This window comes from Macrobrachium nipponense, chromosome 15 (assembly GCF_015104395.2).
Source record: "Macrobrachium nipponense isolate FS-2020 chromosome 15, ASM1510439v2, whole genome shotgun sequence".
NCBI classification, from domain to species: domain Eukaryota; kingdom Metazoa; phylum Arthropoda; class Malacostraca; order Decapoda; family Palaemonidae; genus Macrobrachium; species Macrobrachium nipponense.
This window is the reverse complement of record NC_087208.1, coordinates 74,584,916-74,606,954: the sequence shown is the minus strand read 5'-3', so window position 1 is coordinate 74,606,954 and position 22,039 is coordinate 74,584,916. Positions and strand designations below refer to the sequence as shown.

Here is a 22,039-nt window from a genome sequence, read left to right as displayed (position 1 = left end):
CACCTGTGCCAATTCCATTCCAGGCATACTCTCCGGGCTCAGACAAATTTCTGGCGCTAGCCGCAGAAGTGGAAGCGCTTGTTCTCAAAGAAAGCGATAGAACAGATAGAAGGGGATTTTCCTCCAGGCTTTTACAATCGCCTTTTGTGTAGTTCCCAAGTCACTCCAGGGGCTGGAGGCCGGTTTTGGATGTGAGCGCCCTGAACTTGCATGTCCAGAAAACAAAATTTCATATGGAGACCACTCTAGGGTCGGTTTCTGGAGTCCATCAGGGAACAGGGGGATTGGATGGGCTCTCTGCTGGACAATGCAAGGACGCTTATTTTCACATTACCGAGTACATCGCGAATCTCGGAAGTACCTGAGGTTCATGTTCGAAGGCAAGGTGTTTCAGTTTCGGGCGCTTTGCTTCGGACTAGCGACCGCGCCTCAAAGTTTCACCAGGGTTCTATCCCCGATAGGAAGCTGGCTGCACATATTAGGAGTAAGAATCTCCCTCTATCTGGACGATTGGCTTCTCCGGTCGGAATCAGAGAGTCGGTGCATGAAGGACCTTGGAACAACTCTGGATCTTGCCAGAAAGAAAGTTAGGAATTCTGGTCAACAAACAGAAGTCCCAGTTGGTTCCATCTCAGAGCATCCTTTATTGGGGATGATTCTGAATGCTCAAGTTTTTCGGGCTTTTCTGTCCCGAAGAGGGTTCAAGGCTGTCTGGAGACAGTTCAGGAGTTCTTGGACAAAAAGGTAAGTTCTGCCAATCAGTGGATGAGGCTCCTGGGCAAATTGACGTCAGTGGAGAAATTTGTGACGTTGGGAAGACTGCACATGAGACCTCTGCAGTTTTTCCTGAGAGCCTCTTGGTGCAGGAAAGACACAACCAGACTCGATTACCTTTCCTGTCACAGATCAAATAAAAGAGGACCTAAGGTGGTGGCTCTCTCGAGCAAGGTTGGAAGAAGGGTTAGATTTACGACCCATCCTCCCGAACCTACAGTTCTTTTCCGACGCATCGGACACAGGTTGGGGAGCCCTACTGGGAAATCAACGGACTTCAGGAGCTTGGTCGGAGAGGAGAAGAAGTTCCACATAAATGTAAAGGAAAACTGTTAGCAATTTTCTTGGGGCTCAGACAGTTTCAGAGTTTAGTAGAAGGTCGAGTAGTGGCAGTGCATTCCGACAACTCCACGGCTCTCTCGTACGTGCGGAAAACAAGGGGGGGAGGGGTCCAGTCTTTCTCTCTGTACGAAAGTAAGCCAGGATCTCCTCCTGTGGTCAACGAAGCGAAGGTTCAGCTAGTCCCGAGATTTGTTTGTTCCGGGAAAGATGAACGTTCATGGCGGACGAGTTAAGTCGTCAACAGCAAGTGTTACCTCTGGAGTGGACTTTGGACAACAAGATTTGTCAGAAACTTTGGCGCCTTTGGGGACGACCGTCAATAGACCTGTTCGCGACATCAAGGAACAACCCCGTCTTCCTCTCTTTTGTTCTCCAGTCCCACAGATCCTCTAGCTTGGTCGGTGGACGCAATGCTGTTGGATTGGTCGGGTCTGGAAGCTTATGCATTCCCTCCGTTCGGTCTAATAAGAGAGGTGCTGAACAAGTTCATGTCGCACAGCAATGTAACACTAACGTTAATCGCTCCCTTTTGGCCCAGGAAAGAGTGGTTCCCGGACCTCTCCAGTTGTTAGTAGACTTCCCAGACTTTCTTCCTCCAGAGAAGTGGCTTCTCAAACAACCTCACTTCAAGAGGTTCCACCAAAACTTGTCCGCTCTAGCTCTGACAGGGTTCAGACTGTCCGGAATCTTGTCAGAGCGAAAGGATTTTCAAGAAGAGCTGCAGAAGCTATCGCTCGTTGTAGGAGAGTCTTCTAACAAACTCTATCAGGAAGTGGAGAATCTTCAGAGAGTGGTGTAGAAGTGCTAAAGTCTCTACTCTGCGACCTCTTTAACAGAAATAGCAGATTTTCTTCTATTTCTTAGGAACTCTAAGAAACTGGCTCCTTCGACGATCAGAGGATATAGAGCCATGCTCTCTTCGGTTTTTTCGACATCGAATTGCACGCTATAGACAAAAGAGTCGGTTTTCTCTCAAGGCAATGCTGTATTTTCGGTATCTTTGACCTTTCTAGCCAAAAATGAGAATCCTTCTAATCCTTGGCCGAGGGACCCCCTGATCCAAACTGACGAGGTGGGGGGCTTAGGGGATCCCACTGCAGAGGGTAGTATGCCCCTGTATGCCTACTCTCTCTGCTGTGGATCCAACTGAACATTGGGGGACTTCCACTCCTTTACTCCTCCTCCTCTAAATTTTCCCTCTTCCCTCCTTCTTCTTTCGTTGACGACCTTGGCGTGGTTTTGGAGTATTGAATTGAACGCTCTTTTAACTTGATGGAGGGTGGAGTTGGACGGCATGCCACTCCACCCGTAAAACTAGAGTACCTGACGTGGTCGAGCGAGGGGAAATTTTTATGTCAAGCCATGCCCACAGTGCTGGGTCCGATCTCTTGGACTGACGACCCTTCCCTAAGGCACTGTGGGTATGGCGTATATCCAGGTGAGTGTCCCAGGGCAGTTACCATAGCGTAACAGTATTGCTCCTCCCTCAAGTTTTGGGCCTCCTTCCGGTGAGAGGGATCTCATCCTGGACGACAAATATTTAAACTTTATATATATGGAAAACCAAAACAAAAAACCCCTACGACTTCTGGCATGGCAATGGACTGTTCTAAGGAAAAACCCAGGCAATGTAATGAAGAACAGGCTGGTATTAAAACTTTAATACCATAAAACAAGCCACAAAGAAAAAAGCAAATTTAGAATTGACCCAACCTTGACTCACTCGACTCCCTCTTTGGGAGTGGAAGTTGGTCAAGGTTTCTTGACCTTGGAAACTGACAGAAAAATATCAGCATTAAGATTGGAAAATATTGTTAAAGTAGGCACCCAAACCTCAGAAATGTCATTTAGACAAATAAAAAGAACAGGAGTGGTTAATAGAAAACACTACAAAAAATCAATCTGAAAATTATTTAACCATAAAGAACATAGACAATATAAAAGTAACGATAAGAAAGCACGACAATATGAACAGTGTACAGGGTACTGTAGTACTTCCTAAAAGTGAAGAGCCAATAGAGAAAAATATTTTGCTGGATTCCCTTAAAAAAAGGTACAACAATATACAAGATTGTGAAGTTTACAGTATAACCAGTAAAACAAAGTAATGAAAAGACATTGAAAAATAGCAAAAATAAAATTGAATAAGGCCAAGAATGCCTTTCAAAATTAAAATCATGGGCCAAAATAGAGAACTGAGACCTTATGTTCCAAAACCACTACAGTGCCAAAACTGCAGTAAATATGGGCATACATGGAAAAATTGCAGAAATATATCGATTTGTGCATATTGTGGATTCTGACAAACATACCACGCAGTGGAAGTGTGGTGAACCAAATGTGTAAAACTGTGGCCAAAATCACCATGCTAGGTCTAAGGAGTGTATGTACTATATATACAATACAGACCTGAAATTACTTCAGGAGAGATCAGGAATGCCAATAAGAGAAGCCAAACTAGAGTTGAGAGTTAGAGGAATGCATGATCCCGCTAGGAAGCAAATGTTCTCTGCTGCAATGAGCTCAAAGAATGAAACAAAAATGGAAGCAAATAACAAACCCCTAATAGATAAATCAGAAGAAAAAATAACTTTACAAGAAACTAATATAGCAAGAAAATCAAGATACTTGTGCAACTGTATGTTCAAATTCATTTGAGATATTGGAGGAATTAGAAACACAAAAGAATAATACATATATAGCTGAAATATTACAAGATAATTATAATGAGCTGGAAGCTAAAGATAAAAAGAGGCCTTTAGAGAGAACTCACCCAAAACCAAGGAGGACAAGCAAAACACAAGAGCTAATTCAAAAGACAAAAAAAGACTACTTGAAACAACGTCACCCAAATCCAAAAAAACAAATTAAACAACCAATCAGTAAGACCCAAAATCTATATGGATAAAAATGAATAACAGAAGAAGACAAAGTCAACGAAAATTGCTTGCAAACAAAAAATGAAAAAAGAGAAACCCAAACCCAAATAAAAGAGAAAGTTAAAACATCAGATAAAATTGAAGAAAGTATTGAAATAGAACCCAAGAGCAAAAAGCCATTTAAATGCACCTCTAATAAAAAGAACATCTGAGACTCTTCAGCCAATAAAGAAAACAATAGCAGAAATACATCACCCACCAAAAGAAGAACAAAGTACAGCAAAATTATACAACTTCAATAAAATTCAAAGTTCAGGAAAACAAATAAAGATACTAAAAACAAAACCCTAAACCTTCTTAAAATGTCTATTTTACAGTGGAATATCAGAGGATACGTATCAAATAATGAAAACTTAAAATCACTAATTAGAGAATGTAATGCAAATATTATTTGCTTACAGGAAACTAAAATAGGTAACAATGTTCAATGCTGGCATAAATTATAATGTGTGGAAATCAAACACAAATTTTAATGACAACAGCCAAGGAGGAACTGCAATCATAACGCATTCTTCAATCAAATGCCAACCTGTTAGGATTAACTCGGTAATACAGGCATGTGCAGTTCAAGTATTCCTAGAAAAAAAAATAACAATATGCTCAATATATATGGAACCGTCGTTAGAAAGTCGCTTAATAGATCATCTTGGAAATAAATAGACCATTACAAGTGGAAGACTTAGAAAATCTAATAGAACAATTACCAAAAAAAACCTTACTTATTAGTAGGTGACTTCAACGCCAAACATCCCAGTGGGGAAGTACAATCTATGACAGGAGAGGAAACACTGTCCTAGATTTTATAGATAACAAAAATTTGATTATTTTAAATGAGGTTCTCCAACAAGATTTGATGTTTATCATAATAGCACCTCTGCAACTAGACATCACTTTTATGTTCCCAGAAATTGCCACAGATTTCAGTTGGAAAGGAAATAATTTAAATTTATTTGGGAGTGACCACTGGCCAATACAAATTGAGCTAAAAAATAATTCTAATATAACATATATACGAAGAGGAAAAGGAAGAAGCAAATTGGAATTTATATAAAGAGAAAACGGTGATTAACAAAAAACTATTCTGACTTTACAAACCACATAGATGCTTATGAACATCTAGTAAAAACAATAGATGATAAAGCAAATGAAAACTATTCCAGTTACCTCAGGCAATCCGACTAGACCACTGGTACCCTGGTGGAATGAAGAATGTAAAGCAAGCAAGGAAAGATTACGAGAAACATGCTTTAGAAGATATCTGAGACATAAATGTGAGCCAATAGAATTGCATATTTGAGAGCTAAAAAGCAAAGCAGAAAAGAATATTCAAGATAGCCAAAAGAAAATCATGGAAAAAATATATTAATAATATAAATTCTAAAACTCAAGACAAAGAAATCTGGAAGAAAATAAATAAAAACTGCAGGGTAGATATCGGCCAGAAAACCATTACCTACATTAAAAGTAGAAAACAAATATATTTCAAATCCCAAAGTAGTCGCAAATGAATTGGGAAAATGTTTCGCCAAAAACATCTAGTATCTCGAATTATACAAAGAAATTCCAATTAAAAATCAAAAATTATGTCCCAATACCAAATAAAATCTAATAATCAGGAAATCTATAATCTTCCTTTCACCATGGAAAGAACTGGAAAATGTCCTGAAAACTTGCAAGTCCAACAGCTCCAGGGGAAGACAACATTAGATATGAAATGATAAAAAACCTACCAGAAGAAAGCAAAACCTTTTTATTAGAAATTTTAAATGAATTATGGCACTCTCACAGCATACCTAAAACCTGGAAAGAATCTTTAATCATACCAGGCTTAAACCAGGAAAAGACCCAGAGTCACCAAGCAGCTATAGGCCAATAGCCCTTACTAGTTGTCTAAGTAAGATATTTGAAAAAATGGTGAATAACAGACTAATATGGGTATTAGAAAATAAACAGCTATTGTCAAACAGACAGTTTGGATTCAGGAAAAATAAAAGTACCATAGATCCCCTCTTAATGATTACAAGAGAGATACAAAATGCAATGGGTGGTAAAAAAAACAAACAATAGGAGTATTTTTGATTTAGAGAAGCATATGATACCACCTGGAGGGGAGGGATTTAAAAAATTGATAGAATGGGGAATAGGAGGCAATTTATATGAATATATTAAGGAATTCCTATCTGAAAGATATATAAAAGTTGAAAGTTGGGGGCAAAGAAATCTCTGATTCATTTATCCAGGAGGAAGGAATCCCCAAGGTAGTGTACTAAGCGTGGCGTTGTTGTTTGCAATAGCAATAAATGAGATAATGAAATGATCCCGCCATAGTCCACGGATCCCTTTTTGTAGATGACTTCGTCATATGATAGAGTGGTGAAAAAGCGCGGGGGGGGGGGACATAAGCAACGGATTGGCAAGCATCCCATTAAAAATTAGGTAAAAATGGCCGATAACAAGGGTTTTAAATTTTCTCCGCAAAAAAAACAAACTGTCATGATTTACACAAAGATCCCGACAACAGGAATTAATTCCTACTTTATTTATAAATTATGATATAATTGAATATGATGATCAGATAAAACATTCCTCGGTGTAATAAATTGATAAAAAACTTACATATAAAGAACATATAGAAGAACTGGCGATAAAAGTAAGAAAATCCTAAATATAATTAAAAGTAATTGCGCATAATGAGTGGGGTGCTGATAGAACCTCTCTGATAAAGTATATAAGGCTCTTTGCTAAGTAAACTTGATTATGCATGTCAAGTATATGGTAGTGCTTCTAAAAACCTTATTAACAAAACTGGATGTCATACATAACATGGGTATTAGACTATGCACTGGAGCCTACAGAACTTCCCCCGTGGAAAGTCTGTATGTAGAAGCAGGAATAGATCCCCTCGAAAGTACGAAGAGAAGAAATGGGATTAAAAATACATAGCTAAAATAAATAACCTTAATGATAATCCAAACACCAAATATATGAAGAACATAACAAATAATTATGACGACAAACCAAGAGCCTCTAAACCATTGGAGAATAGATTAAAACCTGATATAGAACATCTAAAATTAGGAACAAGTAGCATATCAAAAATACAACTTCTAAAATACCTCCGTGGAGAACACTAGCTAAATAAGAAAAATCTGTGAGAAATCATTTGATAAGAAGGTAACAGATGCCAACAATTGAAGAGTGAATTTCTGTCACACCAGGAAAAACATAAACGGGATATAAGTATTTATACAGATGGTTCCAAGTCGAAGGAGGGTGTAGGCTATGCTGTAGTAACAAAAAATATAAAAATAAGGGAAAAAAAAAAAAATTCCAAAAATATGCTCGATATCACTGCAGAGATTAATGCTATATTAGAGGCTATAAAATATACTTTTATGGTGGGAAAGGCAAACGATACCTTTGTAATATACACGGATTCTTACAGTGCTTTAGAAGCGCTAAGACAATACACAGTTTCTCATCCCGTAATTGAAGAAATAAGAGAGTGGATAGATATAATAGTAAAACGGAAATCTATAAATATAAAACTCTGTTGGGTCCCTTCCCATGTGGCATAAAGGGTAATGAATAGAGGTGGATAAAGAAGCCAAAAAGGCAGTAAAAAAGGAGTCTATCAAAAAATACAAATACCTTACAATGACATTAAAACAACAATAAATGAATACTGTCAATCAAAATGGGAAAAAGAATGGCTAGAATTGAATCATAAATTAAAGCATATTAAATCATCTGTAAAACCTTGGAATAGACAACAGTGTCAAAGAAGGGAAGATATCATATTAACAAGATTAAGAATAGGACATACATACTTGACACACAAATACTTGATGTTGCAAGGCGAGGAAAGACAGGCCCTTACTGTGACCATTGTCGTACTCTGGTCACAGTCCGTCATCTGCTAACTGAATGCAAAAAATTCGAAAGAAAACGAAGATCCAATAACCATATATAATATCCCACTTGAAGAAACACTATTGGGAGGAAAAATCCCCGCCCAACTTCAAAATATAGTAAAATTATCTCAAACAGAAATAAACCTGCTTTATATGATAAAACACGTCTTATAATTTCATAGTTATACAGTAAGCGCTGAATGGCCTTTGCTGCCCCAGTGCTTGGTGTTACACCTAAACTTTATAAAACCAACCAACCTTGGCCGAGGAGTTTTGTGGTAAGGAACTTATCTGATTTGGTTGGACATGAGGAGGAAGAAAGGCTCTTATGTCCAGTCAGCTATTAAGCAGTATCTGTTTGCCACTAAGGGTATAGAGGACAATCTTCTAAGCTCTGGACCTCGGTTCAAAATCCCTCTCGTCCTCTTTCTAAGAATGATATATCGTTCTTTATTAGAGAGCTTATCAGGGAAGCTCACTCGCAGTCCGAGAACGACAATCTTTCCGTTCTGAGAGTTAAGCTCACGAGGTTAGAGCAGTGGCAACTTCTTTAGCATTCAGAAATTTATCTTTAGCTTCGATTCTTCAGAGCACGTTCTGGAGATCGAATTCGGTTTTTGCGAGTCATTATCTCAAAGAGATAGAAACGGTTTTCGAGAATTGTAAAACGTTAGGTCCGGTGGCGGTTTCTGGCATGGTGTTGGGAGAAACGGCACAGGGGTCGTCAACTCTATGCTAACTTTTCACCTTGAATAGGTTGTCGAGTTCAAGGGAAGCTGGGGGTGACTGAGTACCTGGGATACTCACCAGTCTGTTAGGTCAGATTTTACAATGGTTGGGTATATATGTTTTTTAAATCTGGTGTGGTGACAAATGTTTTGTATGATTGAATTTCTGGTCTTAGCCCAGGGCAAGGGCAATCTTTGTTGTTACTATCCTCCGTCAGTCAGCCTTGACTCGCTTGAACTACGAAGGATTCCACTCCTGTAGAGGCTAACTTTGGTCAAATCCAATTCCTCTACAGTAGTAAGAAGAGCACCGACCAGAGGCAGAAATAACAGTCTGCTGTAGCTCTCTTACAAGGTAAGGTACAACAGACACCTTGAGTGTTTAACTGGTATTGCAAAAATAAATGTAACCATTTAAAATACTAGTGGTCCACTGAATCCCACCTTCCCATAAATGTGTAATCAGCTCTATAATTGTTCGGTAAAGGACACTACAATTAAAAAATTTTGAAATTTTCATTATTAAAATGAAGTTTTATTGTATACTTACCGAACAATTATGATTATACCCCACCCTCCTCCCCCTTAGGTGGACGGACGGGCAGAAAGAATTGGATTCACCTGGGCAGTTGTACCTGGTTCTCCGCGAGTGGAGGGAGATGACGTCATCACCACCAGTGTTGGCGACGCCGACGCGCTAAATTGAATTTAGTATCCTGCCGCTCGTGGAAATCACGGCTCTATAATTGTTCGGTAAGTATACAATAAAACTTCATTTTAATAATGAAAATTTCATATTTTAGAGATATGGTCAATAGCAAAAAATCAGCAAATTAGTGAAAGTTCCCTGTGGAAAAGTGAATAATGTGTTCCACAAAAATCTGTGAAAAAGTGGACCATGAAAATGTGAATTATGTAAAACCGGGGGCCCACTGTACATGGTTTGTCATTATTCGTAGCCCTTTTCAGGTAAACTATGGTTGTAGATGTCGAGGGAAGGGTCCTGACTAACAAACTTTGTTCCTATTTCTGCAAAAGAACTCCTGTAGGGCCTGTGGATGCTTTCTGCCTAGCCCTGTGGTGGTTGCTCAACTACTGTGTAGTTTTCCCAGCTCTATTCAGACAAATTTGCATCAGCATCAGGTATAGCATGGTTTAGCTTAGGCTAGCAGAAAGATGCTTATGATTACAAATTTCTTCCCCTCTTTTGTTTCATACTCATCCTTTTGACAGCCCAACTCATAATCTTGCTGGGCTGGCAAATGAAGGATAGGCACACAACCAAACATGTTCAGAGGCTTGGGTATGACAGTGTTCCTTAAGTCGTCTTCTTTATAAAGGCAGCTCAACCTACTCATACGTAGAGCACTTATCATTCATCATTGGGTGATGATATTGCTACCTACCAACCTTTTTTCCCATTTCCTAACAGAAAGACAGGATCCCCTGGACTTTTCTTAGAGTATAGTTCGACTTGGTGAACTAAACTTGACACAGTTGCCTGTCAACCTCTGCACCCTTATGCCAGGCTGTATAATAAGTTACAGGAGTCAGACTTCCCCTGCTCACATAAATGGAATTTGATAATTCCAGTCATGTGTTTGAGTGTCCCTCCATTTTGTAACTATATGCTTAGAGGACATAGCAGGTTCACAATGTTGCATGTTCCTCAAACTTTCAGAAAGGTGTCATCAGTCTGAAACAATCCTCCCACCTTAGTGGTGATTTCTGTTCTCATAGGAACAAGTACGAAATTTGAAGATATATAGGTGGTCTCCAGTTATCGGCAGACCTGATTAATGTGATCCAGTTTTATGGGGCTTGTCTAGTGCCATAAAATCAGCGATTTATGGCACCATAATTAGCCAAGTTTCGGTTATCAGCGCCATAAGGTGCCAATAATAGTGTCATGTCACCATAACATACCTAGCAGAGTTGCTATTAACTGGTTATCAGCTGCATTAACCAAAACTTAGTGCTAAATTGCTGAATTTCGGTTAAAGCCGGGTTTTGCTTATCAGCATCCCGCTGATAACTGGGGACTGTCTACTATAGCCTCGGTTGGCTGAAGGAAATAAATAATGGAATACCAACAGGTGAGTGAGTGGTACCCCACCGCTCACACTCAATTGCATGCCACCATTTAACCACCTTTTTACCAAGTGTCAATGATTATTTACATCTTTCATTCGAAATAAGTATACAGTACATAGTCATACTCACAAAGTGATGGTTTGTATATTGAGGAAGAATACAGTTTATTTTTTTTTAATTTAATTTAATTTTCATAAGGACAAGGTTAATGTTTTATTGAAAAATAGTCCTTGCTGTATTATTAGAATTTGAGATGACTGGTAATTATGGTAGTTTGCAAAAGATATTTTCACAATTCACAAAATTCTTTCCTTGGATTATCCTACTAGTCTCATGTAGGGTTCATGTCCAACAAAGTTAAATAGTATGGGCTTAGAAGAGTTGGAGATTTTGGTGATTACAATTAAAAACGATTTGAGTATACAAAGAAACAGCTTACATATATATTAATGATTTTATATATTTTTGCAGGGATTTAATTCCATTGTACGTGGTAAACTTGGATCTTTCTCCATTACAGCGATGGGCACCACTCGTAATCGACAAAAGACACATGGTAAAATATCTTAATAGAAATGTGGTCTAGTGATAAGTATTTTCTCTTCAACATTTTGATTATAATATGCTTTTGTCATTATGTCTTATGTATTTGCATTCGTGATTTTAAACATAATTTAGTTTCAAAACAGGAGCTTTTGGAGGGTTTGAGGGCCCTCATTTTGCCTTGAATGAGTAGAGAGTCATTACTCTTAGGAGTAGTGTTCAAAGATATGGTACATTAGTTTATTTTGCATTGTAACAGCATATAGTAGTCCAAAAATGAATTATGTTAAGTTTCTTTTCTGTGGTGGTGTTCAGTTCAGAAGGGCAGATTTCGTGTTACAGTGGACCCCCCTGTATCACTGAGGGATGTGCTACAGATCCGCGAAATGACCCCATATTCTCATTCTACGGATTTGCGGACTCGCGGATTTCTCTCATGACCGTATCTACCCATTATTTGTAGGAAATCCTGTTATTCGCGGGGTTTTCCGATGAAAATTATCACTTATAATTGTATTTTTATATTATTTTCATCAGATAATGTTATTTTGAAAATAACATAATTTTTTATGTAAGTTTAAAAAATTAAATACATTTTTATGATACAAAAATGATTTAATTTTCAAATATTTATATTAATTAATATATTGTATTAGTAAGTTTAATAAGATTAAATGATATCACACAATAATAATAATAATAATAATAATAATAATAATTTCTCTCGCTCTCTCTCTCTCTCTCTCTCTCTTCTCTCTCTCTCTCTCGTCTCTCTCTCTCTCTCTCTCTCTCTCTCTCTCTCTCTCTCTCTCTCTCTCTCTCTCTCTCTCTCTCACAGAGATGTATGTCTTTTGCATGATAAATAAATGATTTACTATTTTCAAATATTAATATTAATGTAAACAGCAATAATATCAATTCATCAAAGAAAATACCACAGCAAATTAGTAAGATTTTAGTTGATAAATAAAAATTTATGTAATGAAGGAAATCCCAGTCTTCTCTCTCTAACTCCAGGTACTAAAGTACTAAAACTGTCAAATACATCAAATAATGTGACAGGAGGGGGAGGAGCTGTTGCGTTGTTGCCACAAAGTGTTTCTCTCTCTCTCTCTCTCTCTCTCTCTCTCTCTCTCTCTCTCTCTCTCTCTCTCTCTCTCTCTCTCTCTCTCTCTTAGCTGACCGTACTACTTTATTAAGAATTTATCAGGCCCTATGCTTGAGTAAGAATGATTATGGATCTAAAGTTTATGGCTTGGCATGTAAGACCTTGTTAGGCAAGCTGGATGTAGTACACAATATAGCATTGCGTATTTGTACAGGTGCTTTTAAAACGTCTCCTGTTGAGAGCCTTTATGTAGACTCTGGTTTTCCTCCTCTGATATTTGTCACGAGGACTAACCTCTCAATCTAATCCAAATTTTAAGTATATAAAACATCCTGTTGACAGAGCACCAACTAGACCTACATTGCCTAAGCCCCTTGAAGTTAGATTAAACATTAGTGCGAGAGAGGTAGGCCTTATTCCTCCACTAGTTATGGAAACTACATTTTCTAAATTCCCTCCTTGGTGTAGGCCTCCTTTAGATATTTGCCAAGTTAGAGACAACAAAAAGATCAGCTCAAGGGTTCAGCTTAAAAGTAGCTTCTTGGCCCATGTTTCTGAGCATAGTAACTCGATTGCTGTATATACAGATGGATCAAAATCAGCAAATGGAGTTGGATGTTCTGTCATCGTTGGTGAGAGAACAATTAAAAAAAACTTCCCTATTAAGTTCTCAATTTTGAATGCTGAGATTTATGCTATTTTTAGTGTTTTGAAATTTATTTTCAGTACAGGTAGCACTGGGGACTCATATTATTTATTGTGATCCCCAGAGATCCCTAGCTGCACTCCAGAAGTTGATGCCATCTAATCAACTTGTCCAAGAGGTGCAGGATTGGCTGGTCCTCCTGCATTCTCGAAAACACATCAGTGTGAAGTTTTGTTGGGTTCCCTTGCATGTGGGAATTCATGGTAACGAGCTGGCTGATACAGCCGCTAAGCAGGCAGCTTCCTCCCGGGCTTCCCACTCTGTGAGGGTTCCCTATGAAGATTTTAAACTTTTTATTGAATCATTTTGTAGGACTAAGTGGCAACTTAAATAGTAATTTAAAGCTGAAATCGATCAGACCTTCTGTTCATCCCTGGTCACCTTCTGTTGGGATGGATAGAAGATCTAGTATAGTTTTAACGCACCTGCGTAAAGGGCATACGTTTTTAATACACAGGTATCTTTTAACTAGTGGAGCAGAGAGGCAGGTTCCTCAATGCTCCAATTGTAATGTTGGCATTACAGTAAGGCATATATTTGTTGACTGCCCTTTTTATTTTAATCATAGATGTCTGATATTTTAGGAGAGGGTGCTCCCGCAGAGGAGATTTCTAAATTTCTTAAGAAAATCCATTTGTTTTATGATATTTAATTGAGTATTTTAATATGAATTTGATTTTAATAATTTGGATTAATTATATATGTGTACCTATTATTAGTAAATATATCAAGTCGATATATATGCACTGAATGGCCTTTGGCTCCAGCGCGTGGCAAATGGCCACAAATGTTATAAATTCAATTCAATTCAATTCAATTCTCTCTCTCTCTCTCTCTCTCTCTCTCTCTCTCTCTCTCTCTCTCTCTCTCTCTCTCACACTAAGATGAGAATTTTTATAGTATACTATGTACCATATGTTTGTTAATACTTTCACATAATAATAATATAACTGTAATTACAAATTTCATACATTCAACTTCCCTGTCAGATATATACTTAGCTATAGACTCCGTCGTCCCCCGATAGAAATTCGAATTTCGCGGCACACGCTACAGGTAGGTAGGTCAGGTGATCTACCGGCCTGCCGCTGGGTGGCAGGAATAGGAACTATTACCTTCTAAGGACAGATTTTTCTCTATCGTTTGGACTGTAAACATACGTTTACGGTTCCTCCTGATTTGATTTTCGTGTTTCATCGCCATCGATCTTCTGGGCGGTCTTTTGCAGGGAAGTACTGGGTCTTTGGTTCGGCATACGGTTTTATTAACTTTTTAATGAATTTCGCTTCGAAATTTCGAAGAAAATACTAAGTGAAACTACCGAAATCATCGGTAGACACTCACATAGTTTGCCATAAAGAGAATTATTAATATTTATTCATTATTACAAGTAATAAAGGTTACAACTTTATTAAGGAAATATTAAACTCTAATTTCCTACTTTAGGAAGTCAGAAAAGCATATAACTAGATACGCTTACTTTATAAGCTTAATAGCGTTTGTGCTAACGAGCAGTTAGAGTATTAGCAGTACTAGTAGTTGTTGCATCCTCATCACCTTCTTACTCCTCAGAAACTACAAATTTATATATGCAAATTGAAGATAAATGGATAGCTCAAATGCAAGCTTTTAAAAGGTAAGAAGTGAATATAGTGTTCCCCCATTGCAATGGAGGGTGCGTCTGATCGGCTCTGTCTCGCTCCCAGGTCTAGACCTCTTCCAAGCTCACAAGCCCAGAGGAGAAGGAATGTCGACAACCGCAGGGGGGTTTCAGAGAATCCCCACCGATCAGGCGTCCCCTCAGGTTCTGTAGAACGTCCCAGACTGCCAAGTTCGCCATTGGAAAGGCGTCCTAATGTAATGTGTTCCCCTTATTATTATCGTGTTGACGGATAAGGAGAAGAAAGTTTCAACGGCGTAGATTCAATGAAGATAATCTCGTCGTAGATATCGGAACCTCAGAGAGATATCTTTCGATAACAGTTGCGGTAGAGGCATTGCCCTATCCTGTTTTCGTCCCCCGTACAAATAGACGGAGGCTCTATCCCATGGGTTTGAAAGAGTTATTTCAACAAATTCCTCATCGGTACATTTATATGAAAATATATCTATTCTGAGAAGAACGAATTAGATATTAAAGAATATATGTTGATCGAATGAATATGGATCTCGGTTAATGATTTAAACACTACATATATAATTTTTAAGCTTCTAGCTCCTCGGACATGAAGCGCCTGAAACGCCTGAAACAAGGCTCGAGGCGCCTGAAGAGCCTGGGAACGAGGCGCAAAGCGTCTGAAGAGCCTGAAATGAGGCGCAAAGCGCCTGAAGAGGCTGAAATGAGGCGCAAAGCGCCTAAAGAGCCTGAAATGAGGCTCAAAGCGCCTAAAGAGCCTGAAATGAGGCTCAAAGCGCCTAAAGAGCCTGAATCGAGGCGCAAAGCGCCTGAAGAGCCTGAAGAGAGGCGAAAAAACGCGGAGGCTCCTCAAAGGAGTCGCAAATCGCCTGAAGCTCCTGAAAACAGGCTCGGAGTGACTGAAGCGCCTGAAAACGAGGCGAAAAAGCGCCTGGAGCGCTTGAAGCGCCTGAAACAAGGCTAAAAGCGCCTGAGGCGCCTGAAATGAGGTGCAAAGCGCCTGGAGCGCCTGAAACGATGCGCAAGGCTTCTGAAGCGCCTCAGATGAGGCGCAAAGCGCCTGAAAGCCTGAAGCGCCTGAAACGAGGAGCAAAGCGCCTGAGATGAGGCGCTAAGCGCCTGAAGCTATAAACCAGGATCTTCATCATATATGGAGTTAGATCCTGATTGTTCTGCGTAAGGTGAAAGACATTCGAGGATTTCTCCTGATAAGGACGGGAGTTGTTGCACAGGCGGGCCGTCGCCCTTCTCAGGATAGTCTTAATGCAAGTAATGGCAAGAGCAAGATCGGTTTTTTTTTCCTGGCGGGGACTCAAGATGTCGCACAGGCGGCCTTAGCCCTTGTCAGGTTAGAATCGGTACTGCTAAAAGCCCTTCACCTTACGGAAGGAGGCGCTCTCCTCCGGTTGCTCATTCTTCTCCCAACTTGATGGACAGGAAATGGAAGATAGATCGAAATTGGAAGCCAATAAGGGAGCAGGTCTCTCAGTTTATAAGACCTTAGCGACCTTTTTTATTGAAAAAAAAAAAAAAAAAAAAAAAAAGAATTAGTTCATTACTAATAAGACTATATTAAAATCTTCCTCCTTCTAAAATAATGCAACCAACCATTTACAGAAAGAGTGGCAATCGTTTGCAAATTGAACAAGGTTCGTACGAGCTCTCATTCATTGATTAGAGGCTCTTCCAGATAATAGAGGCGTTAGAATACGGCCTTATCTCCAAGAGAATAAAAAATTTGAGGGATTCTCTTCGATCGAGAGTTTTCATTGCGATCTCTTTCGACTAATGCTAATTCGTGTTTATTGACGAAAAGAACGGAGAGGGCAAAATTTCCATTCTCTCTCCGCATCGGAGAGGAAAGAATGTAGAAGGAAGACTTGCTGCATACGACTGCTGAATGACAAGTCATATACGCATACCCATAGTTGCCTTTGTGATTCGCTACGAAATTATCTATATCCTTACAGGATTTTCCTGGTAAGGACTTCGCTTAAAAAGTTTGTTACGACAATACCTACTCAGCTTCGGTATTTAACAAAGGTTGTTTGGCTTAAATTGGCATTATTGAGAGCTTCCTTAGGCTCGGGAATAATTTGATTATATTCCTTCATTAAATGAAGTAACTGGCAACTCACGATGAATGCAGCCAGGCAGCGAGCGAGAACGGTCCGGGCTGTCATTGTAAGCGTAAGGCCAATACAGTACCATCCAGGTCTCGGTCATTAGCAGTCGGTTGCATCTCTCTCTCCAACGGGATCGAATGGTTAACCGTATATTCCCCCTACAATCATGGACTTAGTCTCGAATGGAGGGGATAGTTAAGCTAACATAAATAAAATATTTTCTGCCTTTTGCTAAGAAGCTTTCAATAAGAAAGATATTATAACCGTTTCAATGCTGTTTACCGTAGGGAACATTATTAAAGGATTCTAACCACAGCAGAACATTATATTATATAATGCTCTCATGCTTACGAAAGCATGCTTATTAGAATACATGCTTAGTGAGAAGATGGATGTAGTAGAGAATTCACTTTAAGACTACGGTATGGTCAAGTCTTTCGAGAAACGCACACAACCTTTTTAGAATCAGATATTGCTCAAGAGAAGATGGATGAGTGGAATGGGAAACATTCTCTTCGTGGCAGAATGGTTTCCCTGAATAGAATATACTACGTATATAATTAGTTTTTTCCTACTAAGAACGGAATTAACATGTGTAAGGATGTCGGGTACCATAAAGGCACAGATGTTCTGGCACATAACATAAAGAGTATTAGAAGAAAGCGCCGGTCTGAAGCGCCAACCTGGCGCAATGAGCCAAGAGCACCAGCCAAGATATTTTCTCGTTTTAGCGAGTTATTAACATAAGAGTCCAGTAGCCTCTCAGACAGCACGCTCGGTAACGGCAAGATTCGTTCCTGATTTCGTTACCCATTTAATCACTTAGGCCAATTCCACGACTCTCATATCGCAAAGAGCATTGAGAATCTCTTTTTTTCGCTCCTGTTCGCGTTAACAAAGAGAACCTATTTGGAAAAAGAGGTTCGATGCAAGATTTTGCATGTCCGTGAGAACCTTCTCGATCAACGATAATAACTGATATCATATGTCTAACATTTATTGCAAAGAGTTGTGAGAACCTACGGAAAGTCTTCTTCATAGATCTCTAAGCAAGGTAGAAGACGAACAGGCTTCCTGTAGACTGCTTCCTTTTCCTTGAACCAGAGAAGTAGCAATATACACCATCTTTATTTTATAGAAAGGGGAATAAACTTTAGTTGTTTTTTTTTTCCCTAAATATAAATGCTTTACAGAATTTAAGATAAAGGGCGTCGAAGAAAGAGAGGATAATACTTTATGCCTCATTTTGGCCTTAGAGGTTGGATTCACAGAGGTCACGTTCTTCTCACAGCATGTTTTGGAAGTCTTTTCCAAGACAGTCTGAATATTCTATAAGCATCTATTACAAATGGACCTTAACAACCTCTCCACTCACTGTGAGGTCGTGTCTTCGTGCAGACTGACCAGAAGTGGACATGAATGAGAGGATTTTTAAAGGTGAATGACAATTAGTCATAGCCAGGACATAGAATTGCTGCAGATCGTGTTTGATGGAAGAGGAAACTGTCCTCTTCCGATACCTCTGTGAACCACATATAGGTTTTTTCTTCCTTTTCAGAGGGAAGAATCAACTTTATATATATCTGCTATCAAAGAGCAGAGTAAAAGGCTATACTCTGTCTATACAAGGAGAATTAGAGATAGCAGAGGATTAAGATCTTCGGGATCTGATACGATACCTCAATACGACAAGAGTAGGATATCATGTACTTCGAATGGGATCTTTTGTGGCTTCAGATTCCGTGTTCCGACAAGATGGAACTGCTCCTCATCAAACTTCTTTGAGAAATTTTATGAGGGAATTCTTTGTTTTCTCTTGGCCCTTAACTACCAAGAGGACAGGTGAATTTTTTGTGCATTGGAATCTCGCATCAGATTTAATGGACTCGGCAATGGGTTCTTGCCAGCATAGTATGTCTGGCAAGAGAACTAAAACCCTCTATTCCTGACTCAACGATTTCAGATAGAAGTTTCGTTGCCCAGGCAGGGTACTTACGTTTTCACCTACATAAGAAGAGATGGTTTTAAACGTTTTGCCTACAAAGTCTTTGGGATGCGATGAGGTTCGAAATGCTTCCCAGAAGGTATTCAGAGAGATACAGTAAAGAGCTAGAAATCAGGAGTCCTCCCAATTTCAGCTCGGAGTCTCCTTTGACTTCCAAGCCCTTCCCTTCCTTCGGACAAGGATAGGGAAGAATCTGCAACGAGGAACTTCATCAGCAAGTAAGAAGAGATCTCGTTAGCAACGGAAGGATTCAAGAAGGATCCTCCTCGGAGGAAGACTCTTATCTCTCGTACTGTTAGATGTCCTATCGTCTAATGGATGTAGTTTACTACAATCACCTTCCCTTGCCGGAGAGGCCAGAAGCTCAAAGTGGAAGAATTTCTTCCACCCTTCTCCACTCTCCTGATAAACCATTGTGGAGTTTCAGGACTTTCGGACAATGTAGCGCCACCAGGCGCCAAATGCCAAAACAGGCGTAAAAACGCCAGAGGCAGACAGTTTTTCAAGGAACACTGTCATTGTCTGATGAAGAGAGAGGGGGCCTCCAAATAGTGCCAGTTCTGGAGCCAAGACCCGCACAGGGGCCAGACCCGCAAATAGTGCCAGTCTGGTAGCCCAGGCGCGAAGCTACTTCCATGGCGCGAGGCGCCTCAGCCATCGTCAGGCAAAAAGCGCCTTCCAGGAGCTAGGCGGCCAACCAAGTGTCAGGCAGGCACGAGGCGCCAGCCAGGCTCGAGGCTCCAGCCAGGCTCGAGGCTCCAACCAGACTCGAGGCGCCACCCAGGCGCAAGCCAGGCTCTAGCTTCATCCAGAAAAGATCCATTTCAAAGGAAGCCCTGGTCTTCTTTGAAATAAGTGTGATCGCTAAAAGCACTTCATGAATGACTTGATGATTCCTTCAAACAGCTGAGAATTAAAGCGCTTGAAGTGCGCGCTTTTTATGAATTCTTGTTCGTTACATAACAATATGTCGTGAAGGGACATATTAGCTGTAACTTAAGGGAGATGCAACTCTGTGTTGACTTCCCTTTGCACGAAGGAGGTCAAGTTGACCTACGAGAGATCCTTCTCTCTTGGTTTTTACGTGTCTACGGATACGTTGCTGGGATAGGGAGCCGACACTGATCCTTAACTAAGTGAGTTAATTTTTATGTTAACATAGTGTTTTTTTTTTTTTTGGTTTTTTTTTTTTTTTTTTTGTTTTTGAAAGGAGTTTGTTTGGGATAGCTCTTTTCAAACTAAGCACAAACCCTCGTGTTAGGATCAGGTGATCGGGATCGGTGTTGTGCTCCTTAATTATGCCCTAGGCATAGGTGTATTGTCATGTAAGTGGATAAGACCCCATTGACAAATGACCATTAGATTCTGTCGAGTAAGTGGATAAGACCCCATTGACAGATCTACAAGAACTCTTAGCCATAGGTCACATCCTCGCTGAGGCTCTTGAGACGAAGCAGACTACTAGCAATAGCTAGGAAGTCAACCCTTTCGTCTAAAACCACATAGGAACCAAGGTTTTATTTATCTATTACCTACAACGTATGTTGTTTACCTGTCTATCAGTAATTAGCTGTCTCTTACCCACCGCCAAAGGTGCCAATCAGCTAAGTATATATCTGACAGGGAAGTTGAATGTATGAAAATGATATTGTTATTGTACAATAAAGTTTCATACATACTTACCTGGCAGATATATACGATTGAATGGCCCACCCAGCCTCCCCTCAGGGAGACAAGGTGGAGAGAAAAATCTGTCACTTAGAAGGTAATAGTTCCTATTCCTGCCACCCAGCGGCAGGCCGTAGATCACCTGACCTACCATACCTGTAGGCGTGTGCCGCGAAATTCGAATTTCTATCGGGGGACGACGGAGTCTATAGCTAAGTATATATCTGCCAGGTAAGTATGTATGAAACTTTATTGTACAATAACAATATCATATTCATATTATGTGATAGTATTTTAAAGAAATACAAGAATCTATCCATTTCACTCTTTTAAATAAGGAACTCTCTCTCTCTCTCTCTCTCTCTCTCTCTCTCTCTCTCTCTCTCTCTCTCTCTCTCTCTCTCTCTCTCTCATACTGAGATGAAAGAATTTTTATGGTACTAGTATGTAATATGTTTATTGATATTTTCAGTTGTTAATAATAATAACTGCAAAGTTTGTATGTGGTAGTCTTTTAAAGAGATAAAAATAACTTGTCCATTTCACTTACGTAAGGATAACTACTCTCTCTTGCTGAGATGAGAGAATTTTTATTGTAGATGTATTTGTTTAGTAATATTTTCAAATGATAATAATAATAATAATAATAATAATAATATAACTGTAATTTCAAATGAAAATACTTTCCTTCATCTTTCTCTGTATCCATTTCCCTACCATCTTCCAACTCCAGAGAAGCTCCAGCTCGAAGCTGTCAAATATGTCAAGTAATGTGACAAGGAAGGGTAAGAGGAACAGTGCCATATAATGGTCAAAGAATTATTTTGTTTTTATGCAATTTCTCTCTCTCTCTCTCTCTCTCTCTCTCTCTCTCTCTCTCTCTCTCTCTCTCTCTCTCTCTCTCTCTCTCTCTCTGTTGCAAGTTTTAGAAGTAGTTACGTATGTATGTATATACGTACGTATATACCTTTTAGGGGCATAATGTTTGAGATTACTTTGAAATTATATTAATACAATCTCTAAGATTAATACAGTAATGTGATAATAATTTAAAGTAAATTTGATGTAGGATGTTACATAAGATGTACATTTGCTCTCTCTCTCTCTCTCTCTCTCTCTCTCTCTCTCTCTCTCTCTCTCTCTCTCTATCAGCAAAAGAATTGATAGACAGACAACTAGATACTTGTTCAGCCCTCTCTTTCTCTCTTCTCTGGAAAAGATATATGTATTTATGGGAGGGGAAGAAGTGTTGCCTATAGAATTTAATTTTAATCTTTTGATATTTTAAGGAGTTATTCTCTCTCTCTCATCTCTCTCTTCAGGGTCTCATCATCCTCCTCTCTCTCCATCATCCTCTCTCTCCCTCTCTCTCTCTCTCCTCTCAATTAAATAATAAATTCCAAAATAGAAAAGGAACAAAGAACATAAGGTGAAGGAAAAAAACAAGCCATGACCG

General features: G+C 39.4%; 1 protein-coding gene across 4 annotated transcripts in view; it reads left to right on the top strand.

Annotated features, from left to right (window-relative positions):
- LOC135195058 (acid ceramidase-like) overlaps window positions 1-22,039 on the top strand; it is a 338,079-nt gene that overhangs the window by 60,470 nt on the left and 255,570 nt on the right. For all 4 annotated transcript variants that reach the window (XM_064221412.1, XM_064221411.1, XM_064221413.1 and 1 more), the window contains one exon: window positions 11,263-11,347. Coding sequence is in view for 1 of the 4 variants with exons in the window: in XM_064221414.1 (XP_064077484.1) it covers window positions 11,263-11,347 (85 nt within the window). In the remaining 3 variants the exon portion in view is untranslated. The remainder of the gene's footprint in view (window positions 1-11,262; window positions 11,348-22,039) is intronic.